At 30.4% G+C, this 26870-nt stretch overlaps 2 protein-coding genes across 2 annotated transcripts in view; one reads left to right on the top strand and one right to left on the bottom strand.

The window, feature by feature from the left end:
- The window catches only part of LOTGIDRAFT_117551 (hypothetical protein), a gene marked incomplete at both ends in the record, with an annotated part of 37088 nt that extends 19263 nt beyond the window's left edge, over window positions 1–17825 (top strand). The window contains one exon of the mRNA XM_009055967.1: window positions 17653–17825. Within this exon, the coding sequence (XP_009054215.1) occupies window positions 17653–17825 (173 nt within the window). The remainder of the gene's footprint in view (window positions 1–17652) is intronic.
- Window positions 17826–20805: 2980 nt separating this feature from the next.
- On the bottom strand, window positions 20806–26764 carry LOTGIDRAFT_117319 (hypothetical protein; the record flags this gene model as incomplete). The annotated part of the gene is made up of 10 exons (XM_009055966.1): window positions 20806–20901; window positions 21215–21295; window positions 21653–21722; window positions 21937–21995; window positions 22306–22383; window positions 22611–22731; window positions 23079–23145; window positions 23557–23750; window positions 25490–25557; window positions 26612–26764. 10 exons carry the CDS (start codon window positions 26762–26764, stop codon window positions 20806–20808), a joined length of 987 nt encoding a protein of 328 aa, XP_009054214.1.
- Window positions 26765–26870: the final 106 nt, after the last annotated feature.

Raw genomic sequence — 26870 nt, 5'->3', positions numbered from 1 at the left:
ATTATAGTCTAGAAAACAGCCAAAGATTACAGTCCAGAAAACAATCAAAGATTATAGTCTAGAAAACAGTCAAAGATTACAGTCTAGAAAACAGTCAGAGATTATAGTCTAGAAAACAGTCAAATATTATAGTCCAGGAAACTGTCAAAGATTATAGTCTAGAAAACAATCAAAGATTATAGTCTAGAAAACAGTCAAAGATTATAGTCTAGAAAACAGTCAAAGATTACAGTCTAGAAAACAGTCAAAGATTACAGTCTAGAAAACAGTCAAAGATTACAGTCCAGAAAACAGTCAAAGATTATAGTCTAGAAAAAAATCAAAGACTATAGTCTAGAAAACAGTCAAATATTATAGTCTAGAAAACAGTCAAAGAGTATAGTCTAGAAAAACAGTCAAAGATTATAGTCTAGAAAACAGTCGAAGATTATAGTCTAGAAAACAGTCAAAGATTATAGTCCAGGAATCTGTCAAAGATTATAGTCTAGAAAACAATCAAAGATTATAGTCTAGAAAACAATCAAAGATTACAGTATATAAAACAATCAAAGATTACAGTCTAGAAAACAATCAAAGATTACAGTCATCTTTATAAGTTCTAACTGTTTAATAATTATTCATGAGAGAATCCAAAACACAGGCTTAAGCATCTTCACAATGTCAAGTCATTACATACTTCATACTTATACCTTGACTGTAACAGTCATTATGTGTCATGAAAGTTTGTAAATGAAGTGATTTGATTGGATTGTTCCTAATACCTTACATCCTTGACAGAAAGTTTGACCAAAAAGCTATAAAAACCATATTACAGCCTTTCTGTCGAGGGCTCTGATTGGCTGATTTCACTGGCATACAATCCAATCAAATCACTTCATTTACAAAATTTCATGAAATATAATGACTGTTGAAGTCAAGGTATAAGTATGAACTTCATATTAGATTGACATTGTGAAGATGAGTGGCTAAGTGAGTTAAGACCCATGCTTGCTAACCTGCAGGTCCAGGGTTCAATCCTAGTATGTAGAGTTTGGAATTTCTACTCATTTATTTTAAATATAGATTTTATTCAATGAAAGATACTATAGTAATTAACTTTTTCAAAACACATTTTCAGATTTAAATATAGAAACATCCAAACAGAACTTGAATCATGTTACTCAGAGTTTCACACAATACACAACTTAGCATACATCAATAATGCATGATTTATATGCAAATATACAAAATATATCAGTAAAAACACAGTACTTTCATTCCATACTTGTTTGCTAATTAAATAATTACAATTAGGTCATAAACTTAGAAATTTGTGTACATTTACAAACAGATTGACACACAAAAATATTTATTATGTACTGTCGAAAAATAATATAAATTCATTTACTGTTGAAAAACAATGTCTCAACTATTGCAAAATAGATACAAAACAAATACAAAAACCTAATTTTTGATCTTGAAGAATTTGATTCATGTATGCAGTGTGTCAGTTGTCAGTCACCAGGTTTCCAAACAAAACTCAACATTTGTGTATAGCAAGACAGGCTTACATGTCATTAAGGCATCTTTCTATTTTGTATAACCAAACAAGACAATTTTGGAAATGTAAACTTACTCTTCAAAGAAGCATGATCACACTTGTTCTTTCGAAACAACACAATTGTTTGAAGCAGTACTGCTATATCAATATCTTGATAGGTAGGCCTGTTTGACAACAACAAAATATTTCTAATTTTAACTTAGTGTTTTTGATTGTCTGTTCTCAACATTTTGATCATTTTGAAATCCTTCTATCATTTCCCCATGCTTCCTTTTATAATGTTCCTTTAACTTGTCTTTTCTAGAAAGATACGTCCCACAAAAAACACACTGTAGTTGTTTTTTAAGATGTGTTGTTTGTACGTGTCGGTGGAGATTTCCTTTCTGAGTAAATTGTTGACCACAGATAGAACATTTTATATTATCATAATAACTACCAACCTATAATACAAATATAATAACAAAATATAAGGCAATTACCATGCATAAAGAAAAATCACGCTTAAACTTATATCTTTGCACAAAACCTTATATCATTTATTTACTGTAAAGTAAAATACAAACATTGTAAAATTATATACAAGTAATAAATATTGTATAATCATAAAGTTTCTTTTCATTTATTTTAAGTACAAAGTTTATTGTTTACACAATATTTAGTCTTTTGGCATTAGTTTGTTTGTCTTATGTGGAGTTTACAGTCTTTGACTTAATATTATCCATTAACAATCAATTGGTAAAATAATTTAGAATTTTAAGTAAAACTTGTAAATAAATACATAAGATTGTACAAAAGTACATAATGGATTTCAACCATAGCATTACACAATACTATAAATGCACAACTCTTGTATAAATATTGTATATTATATCAAATCCATGTTAGTTTAAGTCTTCAATTATTTTAACATTTTGAATTCGCTTACTTTGATTGAATGTTGCTAGTCCAAATATTGGAAAATTCAAACTTTTGTTCTTGTCTCTACAATCTTCTAGTCTATTGTTAACAAAATAATGTTATGTCAAGGGCAATAACTAAGAAAAGTACATTGCTCTATAGGAGTATATCTGTGTTTAAGACTTGCTTGCCGATGAATATTTTATTCACAATATTATTTAACGTTTTATAAAACTAAATAGTAGCACGTCACACTCCAATTTATTAATTTAAGTAATGTAAGTCAGAATACCAGTTCTTTGAGGTACATTCTTGATGATGAATCACAAAACCCTGGTGTTTCAAAATTAACGGCATGTCACAAATATGATTGGTTTTTCATCAAAATTAACGGCAAGTGACAAAAATGATTGGTATTTCATCAAAATTTACGGCAAGTCACAAATATGATTGGTTTATTAATGTCAATTCACAAATATGATTGGTTTTTCATCAAAATTAACGGCAAGTCACAACTATGATTCACATTACGTTTATAACAAAAGCACAAAATCACCTTTTGTCACTATGGTAACGATCAACATGAATTTTTAAATGATCACTACGTTTAAATGATTGTGAACAATATTGACAATATCTGCGAATTTCAAGATGCACGCTATGAACATGACGTCTTAAATCTTGCTTCCATTTAAAAACTTTGAGACACCAATGACACGTCAAGTTCCAAGTACTGAGATTTAAGTGAGGAATCTACAATATAAAAGATAGAGAAAGATAAGATAGAAATTCTAAAATATTTCCAAATCTCGAGAGCATGCACATATATCCTTATTATTAATCATGCAATCAGTTGAAGCACTCTTAATAGAATAGTACAGTATATTTATTCATTTTCAGAAAATGAAAATAAATCTATAAATATGGTTGCTTTCCAGATGTGGAGATCATTGAATTCCCTGATTTAATGAAAGCTTGGAAAAGTTTAGAATAGACAGAAGGGACTAACTCATTTAAAACAAACCTACATTTACATAACTAGTCATCATATTTTTATTCAGTTATTGGAAGGCTAAAACTTATATCATTTGTATCCAGTCTCACACCTCAGTCGCAAGGGAGATAACTTTATATTTGTCTTTTCACAGCTAGGCACCAAGACAGCCCAACACTAATTGACAAAGTGTATATTCCTGATTGTTACAATGAATCAATATCAAGCTTTCAAGTTTCCTGGCTTCCCCGAGCTGTTATTTTACTTCAAAACATTACTATCAAACTAGAGAGTACATGAAGTACGAAGAAAGTGTTTGCATTTATCATGAAATGAAAATGAAATGAATGGAGTTTTACGTCCTACTTTTCTGCACCATGTGGGCTAATGAAGACGGGCAACGCCATGCAGGGTGCGATGAGGGAAATTTTGCCAGGACAGCGGCATTAGCCTGCTCTTTTTCGATTTCCAACTGTCGAGGGATCTGTAACGTGCACAGCCTGTAGCACAAGGGGCCTCGGTTTATTGTCCAATCCGAACGACTAAACGCTTTTTCCATGTCAGCCCCTCTTACCTGGATCACTGACAGGGGGAAACCGGGTTGAAAAATCCGAAGGTATTATCTCAACCTATGCCGGGATTGAACCCTGGACCTTCAGGTTAGCGAGCAAGCGTCTAACTCACTGAGCCACCGCGGCTCCCTGCATTTATCATGAACAGACCTGGTTTTCTGGTGTGTTATGATATAACCAGATTGCATGGTTGTAGATTCTTAAAGGGAAATAAAACAGTATGATAAATGAGGTTTTATCTAACTTATTTTACGCCATATGCCACAATTTCTGTGATTGAAACAATCTTTATTCAATTATATCACTTTTCAAAAATAATATAATTTTACAATTTTTACCTTTTTCAGGTTTTATATTTGGAAATAATTTCATTGTGCAATATGTAACACTACTTTGTACATTCGTGAACATTGCTTTAACCCTGTGCCTTCTGTTGGGATAGTAACTTGTTACCTTTCAACCATACTAATCACTACTTTGTACTTCATTAAAAAGATAAATATCATTAACTGTTGACATTTTGTATAATACTAATTAATCCTACAACACAGCCTAAATTTTAATTTGTGTAATTTATCTATACCTTATTAAATAAAATTGTATGAGGCAATCATAGTAAACTGATGTCAAGTGAAGTCAGAGTTTAGGTAGCTTAACCGACATAGACACTGTAGTTTCAGTCAAGTTGGTCACAACAATCACAACAACTATATTAATCACATGATTTCACAGATGTCTAATATTTGACTTATAAGGTTTAGTTATGTCAGGTTTTGTCATTTATATAAATTATAATTTTCATTATCTAAGTCAGTAAAATGGACTGTTTTATTTTCTTTAACTGTCTTTTAACAAAAACTGATATCTCTAGAAACAATTGGCAACATGCTTTTTTTTCATAGCTCATTTTCTGAGCACTACAACCATCCAAGCAAGAATATGCATTTCAAACTAAGATCTCATATTTTGCAGACAACTAGAAGAACACATCACAGAGCAGTTTAAAAATGTTCACACGTAGACAAGTTTCGTGATTGATCGAACTCATCATAATGAAGTCTACCTACAATTTTGATCTTGAAATGTTCTTTACTGGAGAGATTATAACTTGTGTTTTTTCATATGGCGGGTCATATAATCTTTACGTTTAAACGTTGCAAAACAATAAGGACAAGTCTCTGTAATATTCATATGAACACTGCGAATATGTCGTATCTTATCTCTATACCATTTAAATACTTTTAAACACCAACTACATGTCAATTCAGACACATTTTTATATGGACCTTCTTCCTACAAAATACAAATAGAACACAATACACCATTTGAATCTTTTTGAAAAGCAAGAAATGACCCATTACTTTTCTTCACCTTTAAGTCTATTTGAACATAATTGGACAGTTTTGTTTTGCTTCAATCAAAGACAATCATTTTTAAATATATTGTAAAGCGGTTTCTTAATTTTGTATGTGTATCAAGGACACTGATAGCATCAACTTGCAACATTTAATTTTTAACAAGATGTCTGTGGTTCCTGCAATTCCACTTAAACTAAGTGTTCGATGACATCACTAATCCCATATTTTGAGATGAGTGACATCCATCAAACACTTTTTTTTTGTGGAATTTTCGGGAAACACAGACGTCTGACTGAAAATTGGGATATTGCAAATTGATGATCAGTGTTCCCGATTCACATTTTCGAAAATTAAATTTTCTGTACGTTTTGCAAATTTTCCAAAAAATTTTATTTCCACAGATTTGTCAAGCTTTTCAGAATTTTTAGTGTGAAAATCATTTGGTTGGCTTTTATTCACACTGCTTTCATTAAAAAATGGTAAAACAATGTAACAGTAATAACATGTTGATATTCCAACTAGGCTTACATTCATTTTTGTAAACCTTCTGCATAAATAGATTAAGTCTATCAACAGAACATTCATGACAAAATACCAAAAACAGAACAAAGAGTTCTTATGTTACTAATCAATATTACACATAATATATACCCAAGCAGCAGGTAAAGTGGCCAATACCAACATCATAAGCTTTAAGTCATATAACGTGGGGTTCATAGTATGTGACGTTTGATTTCATTTACACTCAGTGTTGAAACGGGTAAGAATCAAAATCTCACTTATTACTGCTTGGAAATTATATCTGTTTAAGATCCAGTTTTTAGTTAAAAACAGTATTCAGATAGGGTCTTAAATGAAATGCATCTATTCAAACATTACACATAATATAAAACACATCACAATTTTGTTAATGATGGACAATAATTATTTCTATGTTCCATCATCTTATCCCTCCTAGAAAATTTTAAACCACAAAGTTCACATGGATGTTTAATTCCTAGATGAATAGCTCTAATATGTCGCACTAAACTGCCTTTCTTTGTATATGAATGTCCACATTCAGGACACACAAAACTATTGCCAAGTCCAGACAAGGCCTATAAGAATAGAAAAAAATGTTTCAGTATTTGGCAAATGTGTTGCACAATATATACAAGAACTCATCAGTCACAAAAACTTTGAAGGAGCTTTTAGATCTGCACTATAAAAATGTCTGGAATAACATCTTTAATTTACCTGTATTTTATGTGCCTTAAACTTCATCTTTCTTTTCTTTCAACTTTTCAATTTCATCTACAGATAATATTTCTTTTTCTTTAACACTTATAACATATACATGTAGAAAATATATACAAGATGGTTTAAAAATTTGCATGATGAGCCTCAGGGAAATGGAGTTTGATTCTCAGCTTATTTGAAATTTGCTGAAATCATACTCAAGAATTTCCAAACACCCAGTATATCAGAGCTGCTTAATGCTTGCCAGTTTCAGCCTATATATGTTGTCCAACATGTCTTGATATGAAGAGACAAAGAACAAAGAAAGCAATACATATCAGCTATTTAATAATATTTGTCAAACTTCAGTCAAGACGCAGGCTGAAATGTGTCCGTTTTCTGAAGAGTGCACAGTGTAAAACTATGATTAAATAATATTTTTCAGGTTCTGTTTTAATATGCCTATTATCTGTTTCAATATATCTAAACATTACGAAGAGGTAAAGATATTTTCTAATCACATTTCACAAATCGAGCAAGAACTATCATTAGTTTCTGTTCCTCTATATCATAAAAGTTACACATAAATTAGCAACCATTTTTTTTTAATTTATTACAGTTGTGATTTTTTAAAGATTTTTCATAGCAAAACACAGTTTGACAAATTTCACAAGTATATTTCATATGTTTAGAGCTTGCTGGTTTGAAAAAATCTACAAAAGTCCCTCTTTTAGCTCTAGGTTTCACATCTGTTGTCTGCATTTTCTTTTTGGGTCTTCTCTTGGGAAAGCTAAAAATATTCTTGGTTAAATGAATTTTTTCCTTGCTCAAGTTAAAATCACAACTATGAATATCTAAAGATGCTTTGTTGAAGAATTGAATAGAACAGATATCACATTGATAAAGTTTTTGTTTAACATATGAAATAGATTGTGATGGTACTGCTATGTTACCCAGCTCTGACATTATACCTATACTGTTAAACTTCTCTATAGATATCATAGACTTTTCACCATCCTGAAATGGTAAAAATTTAATGATAATCTGAGAAGTCTAACAATAGGCATAGTTATTGTAATTTTTTACCTTATATCAAAGAAACTGTTATAAATTTATTATTATCTTAGAACAAAAAAGTCATAGTTCATGTTTAACATTAAAAACAGTCACTAATTAGAAAGTCATGGTTTATGATAGTCTGAGAAGTTCACATAAAAACAATCATGATTCAGTATTCTAATACATTACACAGAAAGGAATGAAATGAACTGCTATATTTGGCAACGAATTTCATAAATTTCATATTACATTACATATGCACTCGTCAAAAAACAGTCATGGTTTGGTATTCTGATACATTACCCAAATAGAGACTGTCATGGTTTATGATAGTCTAAGAAGTTCAAATAAAAATCAATCATCAGTATTCAGTATTCTAATACATTACACAATAGAAAGTCATGGTAAGTGATAGTCTGAGAAGTTAACATTGGAAACAATCATGGTTTGGTGTTTTAATACATTACACAGAATAGAAAGTCATGGTTTATGATAGTCTGAGAATTTGATTTTGGAAATAATCATGGAAAGGGTTATGGTATTTGATTGTTTGATATGTTAACTTTAAAAACAGCCATGGTTTATGATTGTCTGAGAAGTTAACATTGAATATGTGTGTACTGGTGATGTTTAGAAATAGAAAAAAAAAAAAGAAAGAAATAACATAAAAATGGCATGTAATTATTTCATTTATTTTATTATTCATTTCATGGTTATTTCTAACAAAATTAACTCAATCGAACCAATATAGATAACAGGAATAATTTCTAAACAGATTTATTTAAGTCGCATAATATCAATAATTTATCAAATAACTGTAATAGAGCGAAGAAATAAAACTAACAATCCACTCCAAGATTGGCAACTAATCAACAAGATTATTATTTCTTAAGACAGGATTCCATATGCTTTATTCTAGTTGACCGCCATTTAAATGGTTTATTACAATAATCACAACTGTATCTTGGTTCATTTCCATGTACTCCTTTAATATGGTCTTCTAGTCCTTGACTAGTGGTACAGTTAATACCACACACATGGCACTGAAATCTCTGATTAGAACATGACTCCATATGTTTCAATCGTGATGACCTCCATTTAAATGATTTATCACAATTATCACAATTATATCTCAGTTCATTACCATGAACACCTTTAATATGATCATGAAGGCTTTCATTTGTAGAGGTATTGATTCCACAGACATGGCATTGTTTGCCATCTGTAGAAATAGTTTGTCCACTACATTGTAATAAATGTCTGCGCAAGGTGGTGGGATAATAAAAACTACGAGAACATTTATCACAATTCAATTTTCTACCATTGTGTTTATTAGTATGACCATCATACGAATTTTTGCTGAAAAATTGTTCATTGCACTGTTGACAGAAATAAACTTTTCGAGTTCGTCCATGTTTTGAATTCAGGTGAATCTGCAAGCTTTTCTTTGAATTAAATCTTTTATTACACATGGAACAAGATGAATAAGCTCTATCAGTCAACATCAATTTTAAAATATTTCTAGTTTGGTCTTCAACACTTTTCTTATAACACATTTTCTTTTTCTTCTGAGCTCTCTTTGTGATTTTCTGAAATAAGAGTCAAAATCTTAAATAATCATAATGTGAAGGAGCTTGAACATATCTTCTTTTGTATAAAAATGTCATCTTTATTTTTTATGTAAAGAAATTATAAATCATTTTATGATGTTTATTAAAATACATGAATTTGTCAAAAAGAAAATACTTACACAAAAGAATCTACCTGTATGCTCGAAGCTCCAAAAGTAAACACGACTTTATACGCTATATAGGTATCATGGATGTGCCAGAATTAAATGGAATCTTGAGTTACAAGAAATAAATGAATCAATAACCAGTATTGTTTGAAGGATCTATATACCAAATAGATATTTGAAATTGTAATTGAATGTCATAATTTGAATTATCTAACTAAATTGAGAGGATAAGGTTTTTTCATCTATGCTAGTTAGAAGTCTATATATCATAATTATGCATGTACTTGGCCATTTCCTTTGAAATGATTACAAATAAACTATTGATTACAAACATGATTTTACTCTAGTAGCAGACTCATACAGAAAGAGATACCATCTAAGAATAAAGTGCCTTTTGCAAAGGTCATCTAAAATACAGATTGAATCATTCCACAGGGGAATAATGCTTTTAACTTCTAAGATAGAGATCCAAAAGTTATATAAACTAATAACTGTACCATAAACATTGACTGAAAGTGTGGTGGATCACATCAAAGTAATAATACTAAAAGAGTTGAGGGTATTTTTTAGAATCATCAAATAATCATGTTACTCATATAACACAATGGTCTTGGTTGGTCTTACTTTAATCCTCATATTAAACAATCACATATCTTTAAACTTTTTACATACGAAAATATCTAATAATATCCTTTCTGATTTTAGATTTAAAGAATGAAAATAATGCATACTAAGCCCATGATGCCTAGTACAGTGCTCTGAGCATCTAGAAAAAACAAGTCAAAACTAAGATTAGCTAAGATATTTTGTCAAACAGTAGTGTAATTATTATCATTGAAGCTGAGGCATTTTCATTTCATTACATGCAGTTTTCAGTGTACTGAAATATGACCTTAAATTGTCTATGTACGGTATCCTAAAAAGAAGTCTTTTGCCTAGGAAGTTTTTTAGAAGACATTTTGTGGAAGAACAAAATACTTTTTGGTCCACAGCAATTCTATAATAAATGAGACAGGATAGATTTGGACATATAAAATAGATCCAATCATTTCCATTATCACAGGGGCCACTTTCATAAATACAAGACAAAGAAAATTTCCAAATTTAACATACAATATTCTAATTGGTAGTTCCGTTCCTTCTATTGACCATTCAGATGACTTGATCACTTAATCTAGAATATGTTTGTCAATATTTTCTTATTTCTAGATCTTTCTGCTGGTAGTGAAAATATGTCAATTACTGTCATGTTTTTGAGAAACTGGCCCCTAGCAACCATAAAGTTTGGTATGTATTTTGTAAGATCAATATAAGATACAATTCAAAACCAAATATATACTATCATTTCATCATTATATTCACAGTGGAGAGATTTCTTCACATTTAATTGTTTGACTAGAATGTCGTTAGTTTTAAAACTATGGGGGGTTGATGTTAGTCTTGAATATATGTAAATAGTCTACTAGAAATGTAAAAATTCGCATAATTCCTTAAAAAATTCTTCAAACTAGGAATTTTATTTACTTTGTCTATATATGTTTTTTCTATATACCACAGAGTATCTTAAAATGACGAGTCGTCTTTCTAACATTTAAATGCGGATAATTCTGGGCACACAAGGATTTGAAGACTCAAATTTCGATGGTGAGCTGTGAACACAATTACCCATTGGCTTGGCTAAAAAATTCTTGTTTCTGAGACTAAAGTATGATTGGTCGAAAAATTGGCGCAACTGTCCCTTTAAGAAAATAGCCTGCTTAAAAAACATATCAGGAATTTATCTTGAGAAAACTTATTAACATCAAGATTGCTAATATTGCTAATTTTTCACATATTCTTCAGGGAAATATATAGTAACTCAATTTATGAGCTTAAGATGTTTTTGTAAGCAAATTTTAAACAGTTCTGAAAAATACCATGTCTGTCGGTCACTCCACAATGTTAATATGTTATGATGAAATGATAGACAACAATGAATGAAACCAATAAGTCAAACCAACCAATGTGGCTTTATCTTATCTCAACTCAAAGTTTGACAAATCTGAAACCTTAGAGAAAAATGATCTATAATTAACTGGATAGAAATAATCTCTTACTGTCTAATAATGAATTGGTTTTTGGTTGAAGTTTGAAATTTGTTGGTGCCTGATAAATTGGTTTTATTCATCGAATTTTGGAAATTAAACATGTTACTTACCACGCCTGCATTTTTAGAATAATCTGAACTTGTGCTTGGAACTGAAATATATATCAGTATACAATGAATGATTGACAATAACATATATAATATACAAGCATACTAAATATTCATCAAACTTACATAAACTTTCAATACTTTGAGTATAATATACTGAATGGGAATAATCCTACCTGATAAGTAATTTGCACCAGACATTCCAGGTAAATGTGGTACATCATAATTAGATTCTGTACCAGTATTTAAACCCATTGTTTGTTCTCGTAATGTATTAAAAAACTCCTCTGAATCTTGTTCTTGTTTGATATTACCGTCTTCACCCTCATCTTGTGAAAACGCTGAAAAAAGTATCATCAATTAAAAAAATGCAATTATCCTTCTATCACAGCTCCATAAGTCAAAATATATCATATCATTACAAACAGATTTTCATTTTATGCAAACATAAATTCAATTCCAACAGGAAAAATTAAATTCAAAATAACATCATGACAGCAACATACTGAAGGTAAAAATAAAATAAGAGTGTGAATTAGACTCTATTTCCTTACCTGAATTATTTTGTAAGTCTTCATCACCTTCTGGATTTTCTTTCGCTTCTTCTTTAACCCTTGACAAGTCCACATGACCAGAAATTTCTGTACTAGATAGTGGCAGGTTAGATGGGGATCTAGAAGGCGTTTCTAAAGGACTTGAATTGTTATCATTTTTAACTCGTTGTTCTGAATCAAATCCAACATTGTGAAAAACCTCATAATCATCATATTTCTGAACAGTTTCATCTGCTGGATGATGAACAGGAGGTACACGAGTGTCACTTTCTTTCACAGATTGAGTTTTAGATTCCGTTTCTGCTGGACCGAATGTCACTAACAAGTCAGAATCTAAATCAATTTCAATGGGATCCTTACATGGTGATAATTTGGGGACTTTTGGACTTGAGTTTCTACTATTAGAAAAACGTTTTTTGGATTGTGAACTATAATGAGGAGATTGAGTGAAACTATGATGAAAGCTTGAAGATGTAGAAAATCTATTTTGAGAAAACTGTCCATCACTAGAAGGATCTAAGCTAACAACTCGTGTTTTTCCAAGTATATCAGGTGTAGGTTGAGATAAGGGTCTATCAAAATTTTTCTTAGGTGATTTATGTTGTGGATCAGTGGCATAGAAACTTTTACTGATAAATGTCGTTGAAGATTCATCACTTTTAGAAACTTTTTCATTCACAATATAATTAAATTCTGTTGCACTATCAACTGTTAGGAATAAATGACCCACAATTTTCACATTTTGATCAAAATCTACATTTCCATGACATACAGCTTGTAGATTTTTCACTAAAGCTGAGATAAACTGAGATGTTGATTGACTCTTCATTTTCCCTGGGAAAAAATTTAACACTCCATTAACTGAAATTAAAATTTGGTACCGTAATTAAATAATAATAATGTTGCTGAACTGATAAGGATTGCAGAGTAACTCAAGCATGGTGAGGATTTTTTTGGACATACCAAGTAGATGAAAATTGGATCAAAACTGTAGCCTATATTGTGTTTACAAGGTTTATTTTTCACATCTTCCAAGCAAGAAAGATAAGCTTATAGCCCTACTTTAAACTACTTTACACTTTAGAAGTTCACTGCACACAAGGTTGAGAGGTAAGCTTACACCATGGGTGACTGCTTGAAACCTTGTATCACAGTATATGATGTAAAATTAATTTTTAAAATAAATGAAAAAAAATAAACTGTATGAGTATTTGATTAAAATCTTATATATTTTTTTTTTAAAGCTAAACATGGTTTTTATTCTTATACAATTTAAACCTTGTATAATAGTTTGAGTATTCTGACCTATTCACTCAATAGCATTATTGTATGGTGTACAAAGTTTTTCAGAAAAAAGAAGACCTTGAATAAAATCTTTTTAAAAGGTTTTAAACTGTCTGTTGATATTTAAATTGTGATTTAGGGTTATTTACAATCGAGCTAGGAATAAAAGATGATCACAAGATCTGCACTTTTACGAGCTTTCGAACAGTACCAAAAAGTCAAAATGACCAAATAGGCCTATAGATACTGTATGGCATATATCATAGAAATGAAATGAATGGAGTTTTACGTCCTACATTTTTTGCACCATGTGGGCTAATGGCAACGCCATGCAAGGTGCAATGAGGAAAAGCCACATTAGCCTTCTCTTTTTCAATTTTTAACGAACGAGGTTTAATGCGGTCACTGTCAATACATTATTCAAGGTGCTTTATTTTACCACAAATGAACAATGGATGCATAATAACTTTACTATCCATAATACTGTGAATGGTGTGAAGTTTGGTTTTCCAACAAAATTTTGTAGACGAGTTGGCATGTGACTGTGTAGACGATTTGACTGATGATATTTAGTAAGAGCCAAAGAAATGGGATTAAATGCGATTCTTATACATCAATATATAAATTGTTATTCAATTCATACCTGATAGTTATTGAATATTTATTTTTTCTAAAGCCTAATTTCAGGGCCACAAACAATAAAAAGCAGGCATGTACAGTACTTCACAAATTTCTTTTCTTCTTTACTCTTTTCATTTCCGGTTATCAAAATTATAATTTTAAGGACTAGAAATAGATTGTAAACGCGGCCAGTGGGTAATATCCAGAGTGCTAGAAGAATTTAAGAATATCCAAAAAAATGAGGATATCGATCCAGATTGTTATGTAGATCATGGCATTTATTATTAATCAGATAAATTTTATATGATATCCCTAATAGTGTTTCTAAATTTTTTATTGATGTACATATGAATTGTCTCAATCATTTTCTGATCCGTATTCTATTTTTTCAACGATAGTGCCGAATTTGATCAATTTTGCTGTCGGTCTTAAAGAACTGAATTCTCATTGTTCTGAAAGATGTTCAAAAAAGATGTATTTCTAGTTAACCAATTCAATGTCTTAGAATAGGCCTACAGAGACAACCGTTCTAAAAACGTTGTAGTGCTCATTATTGCCAACTCTGGTAATATACTGAGTTCAAACTAAACATTGATTTTTTTTTCATAATTTCATGATATAGTCAAGAATTTGCAATGCAGTACAATGATTAGCCTTGATTAGGTCTGCGAAGAAAGACGGTCAAAACAATATCCCATGGTTTCAATCAATATTCATGATGCATAGTCCTTAAACTTTCATTAGACAGTTACAAGTATTCTATTACGAGCTTAGCATGCCAAGAGTAAGACAAGACATGTAATTTCTTGAGGGTTGGGTAGGCCCTAGCCCTAGTTTGAATCACCTGCCTCTATTCCAGCTCCAGATAGCTATGTGAAGGTTATGACTGGATAAGGAACAACTAGGCCCTGTTTTATGGGGATTTTCCACACCTCCATAAGTAAATATGTTTAGAACAATCTCAGATTGTAAATGCAATTGAGGCAAAAACCTGACATTCCCAATAAAATTAACAGCCCATTCCAGAAACTATAATATATTTATTTTAAAAGAACTCTTCAATGATCCAAATATTTTTTAGTCAAATTATTTAAATGTAAATTATTCAAAGATTTAAAAACTGAAACTGATTTTTCCATTGTAGCTACATTAGAACTAATATTAAGAATGAAGAAGTTCCTAATTGGCATATGAAAATCAATTAATTACCATTCTTGTGAAGATATGATATATTTTGATCGTATTTTTAACATTTATGGAGGCCCTGTAGCCATCTATAAAGGTTTAATGAGCTTGATGTAAAGATTTGGGTCATATCATTGTAGACAGTTTTATATAAATAAGATTTTCATTATTTATTCATTTCAGAATCAACTTTTGGATTCTTACCATTCATCATGGCAAGTAAAGCAACAGAATTTATCTCAGCATTAGTGAAACATTTACAAGCTGTTTGTCATGGTCATTTTGATTTTGATGAAAATATCAAAGTTGTGGGACATTTATATCTGACTGTTGACAGTTGCTCTGAATTCAATTATGTTCTCAATGAAAGGGTTTCTAAAACTGATAAATCTTCTACCACTTTTGTTAGTAGAAGTTTTTATGCCACTGATCCACAACAAAAGCCATTGGTAAAGGCAGAATTGAATGAAAATATGATACCACCAGCTAACCAAAATCAAAGACAACAGTGGCAAAATCTACAAGAATCACAAGCTCGATTTTCAGATCAAAGACAGAAACAACCAACAATTAAAGAAGATATTCATCACCCAAATATTCAGAAACGAACTTTTCAAAAACGCTCTAGTGATAGTGCTTCTCCTGTGCCATTGAATAAAATGCCTAGAATGGGTGAACATGGGAATCAAATGCAACTAAATCGACAACAACAACACATAATGTATAATCGGGGTATGTTACCCAATAAAGTAGACACATGTGTACAACCTCAAATAGGAGAAATTCCAAAGAGAATGCCAATAGCTGTTGGAAATAAACCGCAAATCAAGTCAGAACCTCTTGACCCTAGCCAAAGTGTGAAAAATTTCCCCAAAACTAGTCCATCTTTACCTGTATCTAATAAATCTCCAGCACCAAAGTCTATTGTAACATCCTCTTCTAGTCAACCTTGTAATAGCAACAACAGTCAAGTGGTTGATGTTGATTTAACTAAGGTAAAAGAAGAACCTCAAGATGAACAATACTCTCTTGCTGAACAAAAAGCTTTTGCAGAAGCAGAAGCATGGAGTAAAGGTAGTTTTAGTCTTAAATTTATCAAATCTGCAGTTTTCATGCTTTCTGATTGAATATGGGCATGCTAAAGTAAATCATTTACATCTCGGACATTTATTATACCAAATAATATTTCTTTCTTGAAGAGATTATGTATTATTGCCCATAAGTCAAAATCATCTTGTTACTGTGATAGAAGCAACTAATGAGATCATGTTTGCACAATTATTGAGGTGGGAAGTTAAAACCGTCTGAACTCAAAATTTAAAGATGAAATCTTGAGCAATTAATTTTGCAGGTGAAGAGAAATATGAAGAGGATTATGATGAAGAAGGTTGTTATGATGAAGAAGGTTATGGTGAGGAAGAATATGGTGAAGAGGAGTATGCAGAAGGTTATGAAGATGAGTCTCATTATGAATTCTTGACAGGATTAAGGGAGCAGGCAGTAGATCTGTATCCTGTTGGTTATGTTAATCCAAAAGGTGAACAGGTACCAGTTAGTAATCATCCATCAGTTACCAGTGGTAATCAACCATTTGTACCAAATTCTCGAAATCCAACTTCCCAAGGTATGAAATATTTGTTCCTTTCTTTCTTTCTTTCTTTCTTTTAAAATATACAAAGTATATAAAAGATGAAATTGGTGTCATCCATACTTGCATTCTTCCAAAATGCCATCATGGAAATAGTTTGTTGATAAATCTCAACGATCTTTGGCTTTTTAAGGAAAGTGAATATTTAAGAAATAGTTTTCTGTACACTTATCTGTGGAGCTCACATTTACTTCCTAAACATGTTTTAAGATTAGCTCTTGTCAATGATTAATGCAAGTAACTTTAGTAACATAAATTCAACATTATTCAATTTATTGAGAATATAGAGCAGGTGGGCCATGCATCAATTTGTTAATAAGAGAATCTATTTACTTTGTGTGAGTTCAGACAGTTATGTTTATTTGTAGGTGCTGCACCTGGCCTTCCATTTCCAATTCCTCCAATAGCTGTAAGTACATCTAAATTGATATAATACGTATTTAAATGTCTTATTTAAATCACATACACAACATAAATTGTAATGCTACACAAACATCACTTTCCTAAGACTTCTTAAATTACTTTTAAATAGAAAACAAATAACTGTTTTTACAATAACTATTATACCTTTTGACTGACTTGTAAATTACTTCATTGACTTTGCTATATTTCATCTCATTCTGTCTAATGCATATAATATATAAGAATTGCTGTTGATAAATATAAAATTAGGGAAATGAAAATGTAACCATGTCTACTGATAGTGTCCTGAAAAGAATGCAATCTCTCAAGGAAACGCAAAATTTCAAACAAGCTCTGTTTCCTGTTTTGTAGGTTACCGACAGAAAAGGCTCTGGTTACTCATGTCATATTTGTGGTAGTGTTTTCACTCAAAAAGGACATTTGAAAAGACATATAGATAGTCGACATTTAAACAGGACTTACTACTGTGAAATTTGTCAAAGTAAATTTTCAAGAAAAGATTCACTTAGAATTCACATGAAAAGTTTTCATGATACATAAAACCATATTCTTTAGTGTTTGTGAAGAAAAGTTTTGATAATTTTGGAAATTGACAAGTGAATGCACTTTGACTAATTCTCTGAGGTGACATGTATGGACATTAGATTCTATAAGAGTTTTACACCTTTACTAGATGTGGATTTTGTTTCAGTCAAACATAATTTTATTTCAAAATAATATTCAATTAGGATTGTTATAATTTTATCAATTCAAACTCTTCCATAAATATTTAAGTGCATTTTCAGCAAAATGGGTTTACAGCATTAGATTATCAAGTGCACCACACCAATTATTGCATTTAGCGTTTCACATTATGGGATATCAGTTTGCAAAAAAGTGTTTTGCTCAAAGGGACTAACATGGGTTTGGAAATCCAGAAGGTTATTGTTGCTTAGAGGTCTCAACAAATTCAACAGAATAGAACCAAAATTTTTAGTCTATGTAAATGATGCTGATAGTTAAAAAGAATATAGTAAGGATTCAAATTATCTTGAAGCAAAATTTGATAATTAGTTCATGTGATATCAATCAGACATATCAATTGTTTGTAGGAAATCAAGAAGATCCCTACGGTATCTAATTTGTTTTGTGGTCAAAAGTTGTGTGATAGAAAAGACAAATCAAACGATATTGAAGAAGAACAACATATATTTTTAACTTACAAGTGTAACATTTGTCTACGTGTATTTATGAACAAAGAAACAATAAAGCTTCATATCAAAAATCATGTTGAGAAAGTCTCAGAATCTTTTCTATTACGACAATTAAAACAAATTCAAATTTACACAGATCACTGTTATTGTGGTTCAATTATTTGAGTTTAAAATTCTTGGGTATTGATAATATTAAAAACACCTTATATTTCAGGCTTTTAGGGTTTTTATGACTGTTTTTGTTTAAAACATTAAGTTATGAATTTGATAAATTAAGTTTATGCCAATCTAGCCTGCTATTGTTTTAAATGGTCTGACTTCACAAGTAATTTCATGTTGCACCCTCGTTTATGATTAGTCATTATTATTAAACATCTAAAATCAAAGCTTGTTTCCCAAATAATAAATGTATTATTTACAAGTATATTGCCAGTAAATTAACCCAAATCTACTTCTACATTGTATGGTCAATGATTTTCGATACAAAATATTATGTTACTGGTGTACATGAAAATGAGCGAAATGGTTTTGTTTATGAATAAATTCTTTCCAATCTGAAACCTTGGAATCAGGAAGTTATGAAAATATGGACTCTGATTGGAAATTATCTTCAATTTTGTTGACAATTTATCCACAAATAATGGAATCAAATTGTCTTATTTATCTGTTTAATGTTATTTGTTACTTATTTTACTAATATTTCTTAATTCTAATGAATGGTCACATTGTTAATTTGTACCTGAAAGATAATAAATTGTTCCAATATTATTTTTATGGGTTTAAATCAATTGAGATTTAATAACAATTTTATTGTTATCAATATTGTGAAGATTTTCAGTGGAATTTTATATGTTCAAAGCTGAGGAATTCATGAATATTCATTATTGATTATTGACAATAACTAAGTCTGAGAGGCCTCAAGTTGAGTTTGGATTCAGCAGCAATTAGTTCAGAAATAGTCAGCATTAAACCTGAAATAAAATAATTATTGTATTTACTTAGATTAGAATACTAAATGAAATTGTTCAATTAAATATCTGATGGCTCAAAGACATAATGTAACTTTTAATGTTTTTTCAGGGAGCAAGGAAGATCATGCCCAAGCATTTATGTAAATATTGTGGGAAATATTTTGCTGGTGAACCAACTTTAACTCGTCATATAAAATCTCAACATTTACAGGTCCGTGTCAACTGTCCAATCTGTTATGTTAGCTTCGCTCGTAAAGAGTCCATGAAGAAACACATGTTAAAAAAACATTCCAATGATTTATCTGCTCTGGAAGAGGTGGCGTGTCCAATTTGTGAAGAACCATTTACAAGTCAAGAACAATTACAGCAGCATTTGTTTGAAGTTCATAGATTAAATCCACCAACAGCATAGTTTGTTATATGATGTCAACCATATATATCAAATGTAGTATTTTTTGTACCAAGATTAAAAGCAGAAAATATCAGAATATTAGAGTGAATATTGAAATAGGTATACACTGGATTTTTCAAATTTCAAATTTTTCACATTATATTTCATTCCGTTTCTATGCATCATGAATATTTTCATAATGTTATTCCCACTCATTCTGTGGCCTTTGCTGTCCAAGATGATGTCAGTGTTTGTAGTATTTTGTTTTATTTGTGTTGCATCATAACTGTTCAATATATTCTGACACAAGAGGTTTTTATCAGCATTGTGCGTCTTTATTTCAATCATTGGTTGAACAAAATATTTTACATCTCACACCATCTGTTAAAGGATAAGACCTTAAGATTAACAGATGTGTTGTGAAACCCACTATTTTTATAGAAATAATAAATCCTGAATCTCAATAAATAATTTTGCTTTTTTTTCATTTCTTCACTCGACTGCTTCTTTCTCACCATTTGATATCACAATAAAGACCTTATGATAAGATTAGCAAAATTTAGAAAAGGGTGTTAACCCTTAGATTGAAAACAACCCAGACTGTTTGACTTTCACAATGAAACAATTTCAAAGACTATTCCTGTTTATTTACAATAAAGCATGAAGAATATCCCTGTACAAATCAAATTATTAATGGCAATAATGGCTGTTGTTAAGAGATACCTCCTTTTAAACCTTCTCTGCTCACAGGGCTTTAAATATTCTACAGGTCACAATAGGTTATAGAAGATCCTTTAAAACTTGTTGTTATTGAAATGCATAGAGAAACTTTGGCACTCAGTCTTGTCTAGATGCTTCATATAAAACTATCGCAAAGTCTAAATCATAACAATACGGCTTTTACATTAGCGTGTATTCAGTTCAAAGTTAAATGTAACAGGTGATTTAAAAGCTATGCTATTAATTCAACCATTATACCAATCTAAAAATAGTAACGATAAAGCACACATAACTAAGAAAAATAAAATCCACACTCTAAATTCAGCTTTCTTTTTTATAGCCTGAAAATAGAGAAAGAGAAAAGTAGAAAAGATTTCAAATGAAAGAACAATGCATTCTGCAATGGTAGCAAATATTGTATAAACATATTGTTCTTTAATAATAATGACCTTATTGCTTATTCATATAAAGTTTCTAACTGCATAATACCTTCTGAAAGGCAGTGTTTTAAGTTCAGATTAGACACAGTGACTATTAGTTTGCAAAATGAAAATAAATTTGATTATGTCATTGCTAGAAGCATGCACTGTGTGACATTTCCTGAAAGTCAGTATTCAAAGTTCAAACTGTCAGTAGGAAAATGTATTTACTGACCTCTCTAATTTCTTCATTAGCATCTATAATATTTTCTGTTGTACCAACTGTTGTACTTGCTATATGGTCTATTTCATGCTCCTAATACAAACAAAATATTCTTATTACACCATACAGATATAAAATATTTTAACACTTATCTCCCCTTGTAGTATAACAATATGGTTTATACATACAGTAATTCCAGCCATAAAGCATAAATATATTCAATATATTATTGACTGAGTCAATACATATTGTTATAAATGATGCTGAATAGTAATACTGAGTAAACATATATACACATTCTTTAGCTACATACTGATTTAAAAAGCAGCAATTTTCAGTGATATTGTCTGGTGTGTCGTCAACTTTCAGATGCAAATATGCCTATATACTTAAGTCATTTCACTTGAACTATTTCATGAAATGGTTTTATGAGAAACATAAATATATCACCTGTTCTAAAACTTTTTCTGCAAATATTTCCTGTAATTTAGCTATTTCTATAACTTTGCCTTCTATTTGCCTGAAGTAAATAATTATCTTGATACTATTAAGTGTATTTAAAACATAAAATAGTGAAAATACATAACTAACTCTGAAACAATCTCTGGCATGAGTGAACAAGAAATAAAGCAGTTATTTGTTAAGATTGGTTTTCTCTGTGTGATGGATATTGATCCTTAATCAATTTCTACTATATACTGTATAGTGTATGATTTGACATATTTTTTACTCACTTAACTTCATGAGACATACTGTTCATTTCATCATATAATGCTTTATTTTCCTCTTCAAACTATATATAAATAAAATAATGAAATTATTACGTCTGAAACACTATATTTTGATCTATTATTATGCGAACCAAATAAGAAATAGATGTGACAACGATACAAAAGGAACATAAGACTCAAGAAGCATTCATTTCCACCCTGTGATATGATATCATTTTAAAGAAATGGATTATATAAAAATATAAATTTCAATTTGCTAGTTTAAATCTTAAATTCAACCCCAAAAAAGGATCCAATAACCTGTTAAAATATTCATTATTGAATACATAATAAACATGTTTATTGAACACTAGATTAGAAATCTGTACAAACCATTTGTGATTCTTCGGGTGAGATTTCATCTTCTGGTAGTAAACTATTTTCATGATCAAATTCAGGACGGATTGATTTCTTTTCTGCAATACATTGATATGAATTACACCTCATTAAATACAATTTGACCAAAAAAACTCCTTTGAACATACAACTAAAAAATATGAAGATTTCCATTGATGACCACAATATTTATTACCTTAATGGTATACTTTGGCATTCATTTTCATTAGATCATCAATTCATCATTATATTGTCTATGGTAAAACAATTCATATTAAATGTATACCTGGGGAATTAGGAACTTGAGCATTAGAACTTTTATCAGTATCTCCACTACCCTTTTCATCTGTTGATTTCTTTATTAATGAACTTAAATCTACATTGTTCACAGGGCTATTAGAGGTCTCTGGCTTTAATTTAGATCTAGAATGAATAGAAACAGATCTAATGCATCAATTTTGCCACCTGTCTACAGAAGAAAGTTTTTCTTGTTGATCATTTACATGAGCAACCTTTCTTCCTGAACTTAAAGCAATCTAATTGAAAAAGTGTGAAGCTCAGGTTTCAAGGTCCTATTAGTTAATCCACATGAGCTATTTTACTTATCCAGGAAAAATTTTAAGGAAAACTTAATTGGAAGGATGGGGCTTCACTTTAAATTTTTCAGTCATCTCTAGTTATCACTATTGGATAAGAGCTAGTAATGTTTGAGATTTTGAAGATCAAGAAGAAACCCAACCTCTTATTACTGACAATTGAAATATACATACATATTTTTCCTATCTACAGCTCTTTTTACTCTGATAGCTTTCTGTTCACTATATATTTTACACACAGCTATAAAATGATATGAAATAAACATTATAAACAACTTACAAATACCATAGGGAATAGAGATCAAGGCAAATCCATTTTACTCCAATTATGGAGATATGAGTAACATGTACTCCAAAAATCTAGCTATTCAATACAATTATAATTGTAATAATTATAATGACATAATTGTGATGGTATGATAAAAGTTTAAATTATTAAAATAAAATTCTAATAACCAAAACCATTTGAATAATGAAATCATTCTGAATCTAAGGTATAAAGCCAATCGTGTCTTTTAGAGTTTTTGTTATAAACTAGTCACCATTCTTAAAAACATCTTGAAATATTAAATGACACAAACCATGTTTAGTAATCCTGGAATACTTCAGATAAATTGCTTAAATAAGTTTGTCAGTTAAAACCATTACTTACCTTTAAGATATTCATTCATAAGAAATATAACAATTTGTCTGTGTTCTTTAACTTGAGGGTGTACACGATGACTTGATAAATCTAATCGTAAAATTCCTATGGACTCCTGACATGTACGAATTATATTCTGGGCATCATTATCTATCTGATCTCTTTCTGAGTCTGTCATTTTGGAAGCTTCAGATGATAAGTGACTGAAAAATACACAAATTATGGCAGTAAAGAAACATTTCCTCATATGATGGAAGAAATATTGATTTTATGTTATTAACCCGCAGCTAAATTGACTAATACTGCTTGTTAGTAGTTTTATCTTATATAACCTTCCTAGAAGGTCAGAAACCCTTACACTAATTGAAATGACATCAACACTGGTATAAAACTAAGATATTTACGTAAAGAAAATATCAATCAACAAGTAAAGAACCTCACTTGCTCTTTCTTTACATCGTCCTTCAAAAACAGGCATGACAGCATTAATTTGTACAAATTTTGCTTGATATATTGAATCAAAAACTTTCACCCCCTTCTTAAAGGGACAGATGCGTCATTTTTTGACCAATCATACTTTAAGCACCGAAAAGGGATTTTTTTGGCTAATCTAATCAGTCATATTGAAATTTGAGCCTTTCAGAGTGTCCAGAATTATCCGCGTTAATGAATGTTAAAATGACGTCATTTTAAGATACTATGTGATATATAGAAAAGACATATTTAGAAATAGTGAGTAAAATTCCTAGTCTGAAGTATTTTTAAAGGAACTATGCAGACATTTCTAGTACTTCTGAAGACTATTTACATATATTCACGACCCAAATCAACCGCACATAATGGCGCATCTGGCCCTTTAATTGAGGTCTATCGTACCATACTATCAGTATTTATTTCAATTAAATGGAATTCAAGTAACTCACAAATAAATAAGTTCATTTCAAATTTCTTTTTCTTTCAGACATATTTAAAGGGCACTTTTTGCTCAATTTACGAAAACTATACACCAAAATCTAGAGAAATGTGTCCCTTGACCTTATCTGATAGTTTTAACTAAAAAGCCTGCTCTTAATTTTTTCAAAGTCAAAACTATTAAAAAATGACATAAACTATGCTGTTTTCTGGGTGTCAGAAACCTACTGTTAGGATTAAAGCAAAATAAACGCCAAATTAAAGAGAAATAAGTATTCTGGGTTATTAAGAATATTGAGTCTTTAAGAGGCCCAACACCAACACTAGTTTAAGATGGATACTTAACAATTAGAATACTCAACTCTATTTCAGTTTGATCAAGTAAATACAAGATACATATAGAAATTAAGAAAATATTTTCATGTTTAATTTACTGTGCTTTTGTTTAGGAAAATTTTGAAACTTCTCCTTTGAAAGTTTTTTGTGAATCAAATATGACTCAAAAAACAATATTTTTGGGGGGCTTGAGTGTTAGGTGGTGATGAGAACAGTCTCATTAGAGCACTGGCATAGGTAAAGAAATAAAGATTTATATCAAAATGAGGTGCAAGTTGAGGGTTAAAACAGTCATTTATTCCTCTTATATGGTCTAAATTCTGTTGGGTGACTTTTACATAAAAAAGTAATAACTTAAATTATTTTGATTCAACAAATTCTGAGAAATGAGAACATAAATATTTTGTAGACCCCTAAAATTTTATTTGGACCGTAAGCTTACATTTCATTTCTTTTAAGAATTTAGATCACACAAAAAAAAGAAATGGTGTACTGATTTATGTTACTCATTCAGATGACTAAATTTAATTTTAATCACATCTCATATAATTATGAGGGCAATGAAGTCGATGTTGTTCTAGGTCATAGTTTCTAAATGTCACAGACTAATTTTTAATTTTTAATTCCTGTAAAGAGATAACAAAGAATTGTGCATTATACACAGACAAGAAAAATACAAAAATCCTATCCTTACCTTCCTGAATTGATATATTCTTTCCTGTGTGACAAGAGGAAATCTCTTAATTGTGTTATATTTGTTATCTATAAATATCAAAAGAAATATGAACATATTCTTCAAACTCAACATAACATTTTTGTAAGGGAAGTTTAAGATGAATGTCACAAGGAATTCATCAAATTTGGTATTTATAGGATTAAAAGCCTAGTAAAATAACTACAGAAACAAACAGACTGCGTCAAACAAAATGGTGTCATTGTCACTCATTGCTTCATTCTCAAACAGATCACAGGATTAAAAAAGTGTTTGAATTTACTGATGGGTCAGTTTACAGTTTTAAATCAGTTGTTGAATCAAGATCTTATTGTTTCAATGAATCCATAGCCTACATTTAATTATCATGAATATTATTAAAGTGATACTCTGTCTTAGAATGAACATAAAAATTAAGTTCTCGAAATGGTCAATATGAGTATATATATTCATCAGTTATTTTACCCGGTGTCATAAAGTTACAACAGAATCCCTGTAAAATCTGGAAAATTCATAAAACTAAGTACCGGTAATTATTTAAAAATGCTTAATCTTGATATTAAGCGTTTTTCAATAGTTAATTGCATATATATGGATTTATCGGATTATATGAGGATCCTGTTATGTTATTTATGACACCGGGTATATCTACTGGCTCTTATTCGCCAAGTTTAAAATTCTTAAATTTTATGTTAATTCTAAGACGTACCGGTAGTATCACTTTAATAAGCTTGAAGGTGATTGATGATGGGCAGACAAAAAAAAAAAAGGCCTCTCGGAGGAGAGTTAAGAAATATGATTGTTATAACTCAATTGAATTAATCAATCAACTAAAAGCAACATAGATTTTAGATGCTTATTTACGACAGAAAAAAACGACAAAAAGCCTTCTTATAATTTCTTATTGATGGTTAACCGATCATCTCAAATCAGACCTGGTTACCAGTGAAATCCTACCCTAAATCGGTTAACTGATTAACTGTGTCAACACTAATATTTTGTGACAGTGCCCAACACAAAATATGGTCAGGTGGTACTGGTTTGGGACGTTGGGTCGGCTTGAAATCTACTGTAAAAATTCAAAATGATCACAAACCAACTTACAACTTCTTTGGCCTTTGATTCAAAGTCACCCTTTTGACGGGAGCGACTAAGAATGTTCTGTTTATCATTCACAGCATTCTCCCCAATAGCCTTATTTCTAGATTTTACTGACTTTACAGTTGCTTTAAAAAGATTTGTAACATCAACTGCCATGTTGGCTGTCTGCTATAATGACGTTGTTGTCCAGTCCTTCAATGTCGAAGTCATGGTCTAAAAGAGACGTGGAAATCGAAGAAATATCGGAAGTAAACAAGAGGAA

The sequence above is a fragment of the Lottia gigantea genome, assembly GCF_000327385.1.
Source record: "Lottia gigantea unplaced genomic scaffold LOTGIsca_26, whole genome shotgun sequence".
NCBI lineage: Eukaryota > Metazoa > Mollusca > Gastropoda > Lottiidae > Lottia > Lottia gigantea.
Note: the sequence above shows the minus strand (reverse complement) of the source record. Positions and strands in the feature narration are given on the sequence as shown.